A 12,257-nucleotide genomic window follows, 5' to 3' on the forward strand; every position below is an offset into this window, starting at 1 on the left:
GTCTTTGATGTGCCCAGAGTGTGTATGTGAAGTTTTACCTCGAAATACCCCACAGATATTTGTATATAGCATGTTAAAGTTGTCACTTTTTGAGGGTGTGCCTGTCCCTTTAAATGCAAATGAGCTGCTGCTCCCGGCACAGGGGGCGGAGCTACAACAGCTTGCACTCACACAGACATGCACTGAAAATTTCAAAAACTTTTAGCCTTTTAGGTTCAAATCGGATTCAGACAATGATGGAGAGACTCACGAAGAAGTGACAACATGTAGAAGCAACAGGACATTTCTGAATGTTTAGTTGATGAATTTATGTTGCTGATGTGTAGTTATCTTCTAGTCATTGATTAACATATTCTATCTTGATAATCTTTAAATCACGTTCCCGGGGGCGGGGTTTATGTAAATTTTAGGGTTGGTGATGTCACTAACCCGGGAGGAAGCTCGTGTAGTCTCTACGAGCCGTTTGTTGTAGTCCTTAAAAAGCAATTTCTTTAAAAGCAAATATCTCCCTTGGCTTTGAACTTTGAGCGTCGTAACTTTGCAGATGTTGTTTATGCTCAAACAGCAACATTACACACTAACTAAAGTTAGAAAAGTGAAATCATAATCAACCACCCCTTTAACTGTAGTGTATGTGTGTGTTTTAAATGTAGTAAATTGCAACTCGATCATTAAAAATGTGTAATTACAAATATATTTACATGCATGATGCCTGCATGATTTATATATTTCCTAGTTTATATTGTGCCTACAAATGATTTGGGTGTGCAAGGCACTACATTTTTTATTAAGTATATTTTAGTTTACCCTGAATGCTCGTCAGTACTTTTGTCAGTACATACTTTAACCATATTTCAAAGACAATCGAAGTAAAAATGACAAGTCAAGTCAAGTCAAGTTTATTTGTATAGCGCTTTTCACAATACAGATTGTATCAAAGCAGCTTCACAGTATTAAATTAAAATAATACAACAAAAATATGTAGATGTACTCAAGTCCTGCTTAAGTGGATTGAACTACTTGCATTCTATAATAAGTTTTAATGTAATTGTGAATAGCATGCGACTGAGTCTCAGAAAACATTACATTCATTTTGCACTTAATGAAATTCTTAAGTAAATTATTTTAAACTTTTTAAAAAGTATGCTAAAGAATATTTTTTTAAAGGGCAAACTCTGTGTCCTGAACATGAATTTAGAGAACACAGACTGATATTATCTGATACAATTATGCTATGAAAAATTTACTGAACTTAAAGAAATTCTTCACTGTGATGCCATTAATCAAATACTAGTTAAAACTCGCAATCCCAAAAATTGTGGTATGAATGAAAATGTATGTTCCACCATTTGCAAAACCCCCAAATACAGAGAGAAAAAAAAGAAACACAAAACCACATTCAGACTATAATACGATCTGATTCACTATTGAAATGCATTAGTGGTTGTCGTATTTACGCTCTGCATGCCCTGCCTCATTGCTGCTATGTGCTGCATCAGCACTAGAGTTTCTCAACAACTCATGCTTCTTTGTGGAAGAAAGACAAGCGGCAGAGAGTGAGAGAAATGGAGGGAAAGTTGAGGAAGTAGTCACCAAAGCAGTCATATGATAGAGACAACAAAGAACGAATAAATATGAGTCAGCCGATGGCAGTGAATGACAACTATTTGTTTACATTCAAACACCAAAACACCACTTGTTTAAATGCAGTACTGAAGATAGGATGAAGTTAACTATATGATTATATTGCATTTCTAATCACAATCTGTGTCAAAATGATCACAACAAATTATTTTATTTCAAGTTGAATTTATTATTATTTATTTCAGTGGTTAGCTATTTACATGAATCCTCTTGGTAAACAATTGAGCATTGTTTTGTTTTTTTCTCCACCTCATCATAGCCATGCGATTTGATATGAAGTGACTGTAAGTGTCTTGTCCATAACACATGGTTATAGACATTTAAAATAAAGAAGTAACACCATCAAACTTAACCTTGAATATGTTGGGTTCAGTAGAAGTTAAGCTAGATCTATAACATTTTAGTATAATACTGATTACCACAAAAATTGTATGGCATTTATGGTATCATTACCTTTTTCAGGGAACCAGGGTTACATCCATAACCCTAAGACCTTCTCTTTCCAGAGAACTCAATACTGCATCAGATTGATGCTATGGGAACGTCAATACCAATGCCGCCATACTGCCAAATGCCTGCCCAAAGGATGTGAATAAGCACATTCTAAGACCAAGCCAGGAAGGAAAGGATAGTCCAATTTTCTTCATTACATGGGGGCAACGCAATAATAGATGAGGGCACGAGTTCCCATCCTTACATAGATAAACACATCTAACTCTACCGCTAAACCAAGAGGAAGCAACACCTAAATCACGCCCGTCAACAACTTCAATAGAAAAGTGCCGGTTGCTACTCTCCTCAGACTAAGCACAAACTGCAACACCTCTAACTCTACCGCTGTTCCTGCTCTCACCTTCGGCCTTATCACGATCCCGAAGAGGGTAGCAGAGGAAGTAGACCTCGACCACCAACAACTTCTAGGGATACACAATATATCGGCCACGGTATTGGGCGATCTATGTTATTTCTTAGTGTTATCGTTATCGGCCCGATAAGAAAAGTTGGCCGATATATTAAAGCCAATACATAATGGATTATTTATTTCAGCAGAGACACTTCAGATGCGCACAGTTCAACATGATGGTTTTGAATTTCTTTAAATATGATTTGAATCACTTCAAAAACAAAAATACGGTTAAGTGCAACATGCACTACATAAAATTATAAGGAGAACATTTATAATTGTGTGCCTGGGACATGGCTTTTAATGGTGACTTTTGTTTTTGTAACCAGGATCTCAAAAAATTATATACAAATTTGGATTTAGATTTATCGGTCAATATATCGGCTATCGGCTTTGAAATATAAATAATTATCGGTTATCGGTTTAGGCCAAAATGTTCATATTGGTGCATCTCTAACAACTTCAATGGAAGAGGGCAGGTATTCTTGCAACCGAGCCGAACCCAGTCTGCACGATCACCTCCGAGCTAGACCTGTGGGAGGGGCAACAAGAAGAGCAGCCTCCTCTACTTATCCATCGCCCTTCACTGGGGCATCATCTTAAAGGCTCGTACCTCCGACCGCCAAGGGACTGGCCATATGGCCTTGTACTTATTTGTCTACTCAGTACCTTGCGAGCTCTGAGAAAGGGCATATAAATTGAAGCTTCTACATTCATACTCTCACTTCAAGCTCCAGTGCTGGAAGTTTACTTATAGCTCTACCATCCTCAGCCAAAGGATGAAGCACTGCTACCACCACCAGGATCAGCTAGAACCACTTCTGACTTCATCGCCATGCATGGAGCACATACTCCTTTCCGAACCAGGGAGGCAACAAAAGAAATAAAAAAACGACTAACATGATTAAACCATGGGGTCGCAGCTGCCTACATCTCCCAACTGGAAGAGGGCAGGCTACTACACCTCTACTAACTCCAGGTTCTCAATCGATTATCTTAACTCTGTCGCCACTCCGAAAAGGAGTACAACAAGGAAGTATACACTCTCCCCTCAAGCACAGTGCTGAGGGGGCAGTCAAAAAGCAAAATGAGGATTCTCCCATCTCTCTGCTTATAAATCCACCTTTTAAAATCACCTGCACGGAAATAATGCTACAACAAGCTATGTCTATGTCCAATTGTCATCTCCAGCCCAATGGGGGCAAGGAAACATCTCAAGATGAGGTCCATCTCTTTATATCTAAGACCTCTCTCAGATCCCTCCTGGACCTCCTGCAGGCACGCCGGTTCAACGCTCGACTCCTCAGAGGCAGGGTGTTGGCAGCCACGCTAGCCTTCTGACCTTCTCTCCAAACTCTGGTGCTTGGTTGGGGTCCGGTGGCTCTTTTGGGGCCGAAGGTTCAGAGCCATGGCGGGGAATATACATAGTGAATGCAGCCAACTGAACCTTTGTCTCTCTGAACCTCTCGACTACTCTCAACTGCAGTGCCAAAGAGGCCAAATGGCAAAACCAGGGAGTCAAGAAGAGTCATTTTATCTCTGAGCCTGATCCCCGAAAGGTTCAGCCATAGAACGCCAATAACACGGGCCGTCCGTTTGGTGGCACTTAGGGCTAAAGAAGGAATTGTTTCCACCTCAACTTCAAACACATTAGACTCCTCGAAGTCAGATCGGGCCATTATTATGTTCTCAGACAAACCGGAAGAAGCCACAGAGCGGGCTTCCGAGTCTGCCCTGAGAACTCCTGAGTTAGCGGGTGAAGACTGAAAAAGGGGAATCTCAGATCTCTCAGAACTTGACCTGCAATCACCAAGATTTTAATCTCCGAGCTGCCGTAGCAGCTGCAGGACCTGAACCGCGGGGCGCAGATGCCAGGCTTCCATCATCATCAAAGAGATCCCGGCAAGAGCAGAGTTTTTTTTAGGGAAAAACAATCACAATGTGGGCAGCCACCTCTCTCAAGAGATGCCCGGGCATGCAGCGCTCCCAAACAAAGGTTGTGTGTCCCAAACACAAATCGTGTGTATCATCCTCTGTCAGAAAGCGTGTGCAAGGAGGCACACATCTTTTAAATGCTTTGCTTGCCATAAGAACTCCTAACCGATGGAATCTAAGGACAAACAATGACACACACACACACACACACACACACATCAAACAAAGAGGCCTCCTAAAGATGAAGAAGATGATGTCACATGTTTGAACGTCTATTTATAGTCTCACTGACTCGCTTACCATTCGTAACCTGACTATTTCAAGGTCAATTTCATTGGTGTGTTGGCACACACGCTTCAGACACTGGCCCACGCAGAGGCATTCCCATAGCGTCAATCTGACGCGTTGTTGAGTTCCCTCGAAAGGGAACTTCCTTTAACTTAGCTTTTTACAAATTTTACTTATGAAAACATGGCTGTATGGAAATCTATTAATATTGATGCACACCTCTTGTGTTTAATAAATTATTATAATATTACAATATAAATTTTTTTTATCCATTATAGCGCTACAGTTAACATTTTCAGACCTATGAATTATTTGAAGGGCTTTTGTTCATTTGCTAAAAACCTGATTTTTCCATGGTATGGGTCACATTTCTGTGGCATTACCCATCAGAGAAAATATCCTGTAACATTTTCAGGAAGCTGTGGCACACCTCCCAGTGGGGATTTCTGACCAATTGTCCAAATTTAGTGAATAGCTTCAGTTGTGCTAAGTGCTTCTAATAATAGTGCGTTTCCGTTATAAACTGTTTACAAGTTTTTGGCTCCTATAATTTGAGAGAAGAAGAGTCAGCACAGATGTACACCAGCAAACAAGAAGTTCAGATTAAATTTGTTCTCTCGCAAGCCTTGAAGTTTAGAGCTTTGATCTGTGTGTAATTTATATTAGGCATTAAACTGGTGATCTCATTCTCAAGAACGACTCACTTACATTAAGTCATACTCAATGATCTTGATTTTACATTCATAATTATTAGGGCTGTCAACTGATTATATGTAAACTGAATAACTTACAATAATCACAATTTATAAATAGATATTTTCTCAGAAAAGCCTCCTAATGAAGATCCAATGTCAATTCAATGTCATTTCGAAAGACAATCTTTATTTTATTTTTTTATTTTATCTGAGCTACAGTATTTTAGTATTAATATAGTATATTATTCATGTGCAGTCTTTGGACCTTAAACTTAGCCTCTTTGCCCTTTTCATGTAAAATAAGTGTTTGATGTCTCCAGAGTGTTATTGTGAAGTTTTAGCTCAAAATACCCCACATATATTTTTATATAGCATGTTAAAATTTTCACTTTTTGAGGGTGAGCAAAAACACACTGTTTTTGTGTCTGTCCCTTTAAATGCAAATGAGCTGCTGCTCCCAGCACAGGAGGCGGAGCTACAACAGCTTGTGTCCTTTTACCTCACACACACATGCACTGGAAATTTCAATGTTCAAACCGGAGTCGGACAATGATGGAGAGACTCAAGAAGAAGTGACAACATGTAAAATGCAACAGGACATTTCTGAATGGTTAGTTTATGAATTTATGTATTTATGTGTATGAATACTGATGAATTTATGTGTAGTTATCTTCTAGTCATTGATTAGCATATTCTGTCATGATAATCTATAAATCGCGTTCCCGGGGGAGGGGTTAATGTACATTTTTACATAAACCCGGGAGGAATCTCGTTTAGTCCCTACCAGCCGTTTGTTAAAGTCCTTCAAAAAATTATTTCTTTATAAGCAAATATCTCCCTTTGCTTTGAGATTTTAGCTTCGTAACTTTGCAGATGTTGTTTATGCTCAAACAGCAACATTACACACTAACTAAAGTTAAAAAAGATAATCAACCACCCCTTTAAGACTGTCTTAAAAACTAGCAGTTAGCCAATGAGTAAGGAATCTTTTTGTTGTTGTTGATAAATTATGTTTTTATGTAATATACTTTATTTTTTTAATTTTATGACCAGTCTTAAAGAAAATAAATTAGATGACTAAGAGGACAAAGTGATCTGGACGAGATGTCATTGCACAACTCATGAAGTTCCTTATGAATCAAAACATTCAGTGTGCCAATTATTTTCCAGACATCATCAAAATTAAAGTTAAGTAAATTGTAACTGAAATATAGTACTTTTGTACAGCAGAATGTACTTCTCAAAGTAATAATAGTCATATTAATAATACAATTATTACTTAAATAAGAACTTTTTTTTATATCACACGATTTAAATTTTTCTTTCATATTTTAATTTTAATAGTAAACCTCAGTTGTGCTGCACTTTGCCAATAATAATAATAATAATAATGTAAAAAGATTAATTAAATTGTTAATATTTTATGCCTACGTTTTATTACCACTGTTTTTGATAATACATTTGTATTAAATCATAAATCCAGAAAAAAATAAAACAGACAACACAGAATGTCTGGAAAAAAGTTCCATTGGGCCTTAAAACTGGTACATAGCCTGTCAGGAGCTGTGGCCGATCTGACTAAGAACCGTATGACCAACATCCAAACAATCAGCTGCAGTTTTCTTGGAGTGAAAAAACAAACAAACAAACAAAAGGAAAATGATTTAAATGCTGACACTGCCATATTGGAAAGTGCAGACTTCCACCAACAGGCCAGAATCCAGTTCACCGGTCTTGTCAGAGAAGCATACTCAAATTAGCTTATATCTTAAGTAAGTTTCTGCAAACTTCTCTCAAACAGAGCCATGAATATGATGGCTTTTCCTGTTGCACCACTGAATTCCTGCCACATAAACGTCAGCAATTCAGTGACCATCAGTGAAATCCATGTTGATCTCTCCAACTACTAAGCTTTTAGATCTGCACATGACATCAAACTTAAGGTTTGGCATCACTTCATCAAGGTTCCTTGACAAAGAACAGCAACACTGGTTTAGTTTTCCATTATGCTTAATGTTAGCAAAAAGGATGCTAATATTTGGATTCATTATATTTTCATTCACATGTTTATGATCACATTAGTATACAGTAGGCCTAACTTACTAGTACTAGTACACAACTCACCTGAAGGTCGAAAAATTTACTGTAGCGCCTGAAAATGTTCTCAGTGCTGCCATCAGACCAAGCCACTTTGATAATGTAAACCTACAGAAAAAAAAGGAAAGAAAATGAGAGTTAACCCACATTTACAGTGTATCGGTTAAAGGTGTAGTCTACCAAACAATGAAAAATCTGTTAACTTATATTTTTTTCACCCTCATAGTCCCAAACCAGTACAAGTAACCAGTACTCTTTTTCATGCAACTTTGATGAATGGGGACTGGAGCTTACAAGCTTTAAAAAGATGCAGAAGCACCATACATACATCCTAAACGTGTCTTTAATGACCTGTGCACTACATTCAATCAAAGCCATATGACAGCTTTGACTAAAACGAAGCCATCACACACTGAATTTGTCTTTGGTGTGACCCAAATCTAAACGATTTGTTCATGAATCAGTCTAATTCACCCACTGATTTGATTTGGTTGCAGTGGTTAAAAGCCAACTGAAGGAAAACATTACCATTGAATAATGACAGAATTTTGATTTATTCCTCATACAAAGATAGTTTGACTCCAAAAGACAGAAGACACTTTCACTTTAATTATACTTTCATGGTATTTTTATAATCCTTTTGAAGCTGTTTGAGCCGCAGTCCCTTCATCAACACTGCAGAGAAAACAGCAATTGCATAGAAAACAGCAACCAGTGCAATTCTCTATTATCTCTTCTTTTGTGTTGCACAGAAGAAAGTCATTTGGTTTTAAAACAACATCATGACTGAATTTTTATTTTTAGTTGGACTTTAATGCAACCCCCGGTCCCCACCTAGAAGCTCATCATTTAATAACAGCTTGCTAAGAGTAGGTGTTCGTGGGCAGCAATACATTATAATATGAAAGTGAAAGACTTCTTCAGTTAAACATACAGTGTGACTACAGTATTACCAACAACAGCAATGGTGTAAAAATGTGATTTTTGGATGCAGTTTCTGTGTAATGGGTGATTGCAGGATGTTGTTATGAGCTTGCTAAGGTCTTCTATATTGATATTTGCTGTTGTTTGATTAACATTAATGACTACCCTGGTAATCCAGAGTTCTCGCGAGAGCACAAGTTGAATTTGCTCAGCGAGTTACTCTGGTGTCGAGTAATGATGCTCATTAAATATGCCCCTCGATCTGAGCTGCACCAATCACATCGGGTTATCTGATATAGGCGGGCCAGAGGTGAGCTAAACAGATGACGACAGCGCTGTGACGTCGAAGTCATTAGTAAACATTGCAAGATGGCTATGGATGAACACCAGTTGTTTGAAACGGCTTTGGCCGCTACAATGAACGAGTTAGACTTGGCTTTTTATCTAAAAGAGGAACAGAAGACGCCGCTCGAATCATTCCTTTGCAAGAAGGGCGTTTTTGCTGTTTTGCCGACCGGACACGGCAAGAGTCTAATCTACCAGTTAGCTCCGCTGGTAGCTAAGCGTATGGGGCTTATTGTTGTGATTGGTCGTAGTGTTATCCAATTGCGTGCAGTGAGATTTTCAAATGCATGCTTGGTGCCGCCCCTTGAGCTGGCCGCTTTTCATTAGTCAACACCAGAACATTAATCTTTTAGATTTAGGTCTGGACTTCCAGGCTAATTAATGACACAGACGGCAGCAGGTTTATTAGGCTGCTGTCTCTTTAAGAGCTAATGCAATGATGATTCACATCCCATTTCTTTCTCAACCGTTTACGTTCACTTCAGACATAAAATACTTCCACTCTATAATGCTTCAACTTCGCAACTCAGGCGATATGAGTACCGAACTGTACGGCTCAAGGATCATTTACGAGTGATCAGTTATACCCCTATTCATGTCATGTTATATTTTAGAGTGCAGATATGGTTCGGGTTGTTCCTTCACTGTAAGGCTAACATTTTGTTTTTGTTCATCATCCTATAGAGAAAAGTATATATCCAAAGGAACAGGACACCTCTAAATAAGATGTATGATCCAAGGAATGACCATTCATGTCTAAAGTGCAGCAAAATCAATGCAGGGAGAAATATTCACCAAAGTTTATTGTTTAAGGTAAAACATTGAAATCCCCAACTTGGGCAGCATGACTTTTTTATGGTTCAAAGAAAACCATAAAGACATGCAATTTAAAGAAGTTTTCCAAATAACTCCTCTCTCTCTCATCCCTAAAATAGTTTAGTTCGATGGTTAATTATTTCAGCTCAGTCAGCAACAAACAGCAGAGGGACCCAATACAATTAAAGTCCCGCCCCAGCTTGTGAACAGAGTTGAGGCTATGGAAGATTGTTACCGCCACAGAATAAAAAATAAATAAAAAAGGTAATTGCAACTTTTTATCTCACAATTCCGACTTTATAACTCACAATTGTGAGTTTATATCATGCAATTCTGAATTGCGAGATGAAAAGTGTCTCTAATACATAAAATAAGTAAGCTTGACCAGATTTTGAAGTTAGTAATGTCGCACAGTTCATCAGCGGCGATGTTAGCGTGTCGGCCCTCAGGAATCTTAACCCTTCCAAGAATCTTAACTTCTCCCAGATGTCTATCTGTGGGACAGGATTTATACCTGAAGACTAGAGGGCTACAAACAATGAATACTGTAGGACCTCCTCCCAATGGAGATCCTGCAATCCACAAGATGTTCCTGAGGAATGCGGTTCCTTTGTTATTCTAATTGTATGGACCATTTGGTTCACACCTTTATAGACACAATTTAAAGGTAAGTGAAATACATATAATCTTTCAATCTTTCAGCGATAAACTTAGATACGTTACAGCTTTTAAGTGATTATAAATGGAGTGCGCTTTGCAAGCTTTATCATCCATTCAGAATTTGAATAAAAGTTTTGATTTTGATGCCACTAAGAGGACCAACGGCCACGTCACGCTTCACACACGTTTCCGAAGTGACATCCACATGCAAATGCAGGATTCACTCTCAAAACTGCAATGATTGAAATAACAACCAATGGACGGAACAAAAATATAATGTCAAAATAGATTTTACATACATTAAGATTTGAGTGCATTAAAAAAAACGTTTCTGATTAAAATATCAGATTTTTGCACATGCTGTTCCAAGTATTGTAAAAGTACTGACTTTTAAATCTCTCGCTGTACATTTCTATTCTTGTTGTGGTGGTGATTATATTATATATAATAGAACTTTGTTCTATTGAATAACAGGACCTGTTAAATGTTACTGTTTTTTCATTCATTTTGGATGCATCTATTATTATTTATGTTCTTTGGAGTATTACTTTTTGGATCAGTTTGGATATCTTTTATTTTTTTTAAATATTTAATATATATTCATATTTATATTTTTATTAAAACGTGCACTACATTTTCATGGTTCAGTCAATTCCGTTTATTTTTGTAGTAAAGTTCAGCACTATGTTACTTTGAGTGTTTTGATTCAGCATTAGTTTTAACGATCTGTCAATTAATCGGTTATCAGCCGATTTAGTTATCGGTATCGTAACATCTGAAATCGTCAAACTCTACCTGACACTTTAACCCCCGCTTTCACAGACAAGGCTTAAGTCTAGTCCCAGACTAAAATGTATTTAAGTGTATTTAACTGAAAGCAACTTGCACTGATATATCTTAAAATATGTCAGTGCCATTGTTTTCTCTCATTGTTCTTTTTCCAAGGCATGTTTATAAAAGCTACTTAAATGTGCTAATTGATCTAAGGCCTAATCCTGGCTTAATCTGAGCCCTGTCTGTGAAACCAGGCCTAAGTGTTTAATACTCTACGGCAGTAAAACAGAAATAAAGAGTAAAATATCAACTCTTTGAGCGTCTTGTGCTGATCCTCCTGATCACATCTCTCCAGAGAGGGCCTGCCTTCACCAATGACCGGCTTCTTTGAGCAATATAGAAATGCTTTATTATTTATAATAATGCTGATTTCCCACACATCTCAAATCATGGGTCCTTTATTGATCAGTATCAGTAACTCGATACAGTGTTTTATAGTGTGTGTGTGCCGATGGCTATTAGTGATGTTTAAAGTAATCGACTTGCTTTCTTACACGAGCAACACGAGCTAAGGGTTTTCTCAGGGTAACGGACGTCTATAATGGCTCTTCACAACACTGAAACCTGGATCACATTTAGATTCTGGCTTCTTAGATCATGCTGTTCAGAGAAACGCTACGAGGATGCCTTCAGTTTGCACATGGGCAGCTGTTGCGTTCATGTGGTGTTTTGTTCTGAATGACGTAAAACCTGCTGCTCCATTATTTTTAAAATGATTGACTCATACGAACTGGAAATTGCAGTAACAAAAAAACAGAACTGAAAGTAAGAGTGACACATTAATACTAACACTTAATATTCTATTTATTAAAGAAAAAAACTCGCTTTGTGAACTGTGCTAGACTAACTGGGACTTCTCACATCACTTAGCCTATATATTGTTGCCCTTTGGTTGGTTTAATTGCTTTTGTTCTCCTCATTTGTAAGCCACTTTTGATAAAACGTCGGCTAAATGTAAAATGTAAGACTAAAATAACTTTATTATGTCTAACTTTTCTTTGGGTGAAATACCAACTTGTGTTCCTGGAGCTCGACTGGTACAACATGCCGCTATCAAATCAAGGTCATGGGTTTGATTCCCAGGGAACACTTATACTGGCAAAATATAGACTTAA

The 12,257-nt window shown here is 37.8% G+C and overlaps 1 protein-coding gene across 2 annotated transcripts in view; it reads right to left on the reverse strand.

Moving 5' to 3' along the window:
* The window catches only part of sh3pxd2b (SH3 and PX domains 2B), a 53,964-nt gene that overhangs the window by 39,094 nt on the left and 2,613 nt on the right, over window positions 1-12,257 (reverse strand). For both annotated transcript variants that reach the window (XM_082141258.1, XM_082141257.1), the window contains exon 2: window positions 7,591-7,671. In XM_082141258.1, coding sequence (XP_081997384.1) covers window positions 7,591-7,671 — 81 coding nt within the window. The remainder of the gene's footprint in view (window positions 1-7,590; window positions 7,672-12,257) is intronic.

Source organism: Leuciscus leuciscus (genome assembly GCF_965113295.1).
Source record: "Leuciscus leuciscus genome assembly, chromosome: 16".
Taxonomy (NCBI): Eukaryota; Metazoa; Chordata; class Actinopteri; order Cypriniformes; family Leuciscidae; genus Leuciscus; species Leuciscus leuciscus.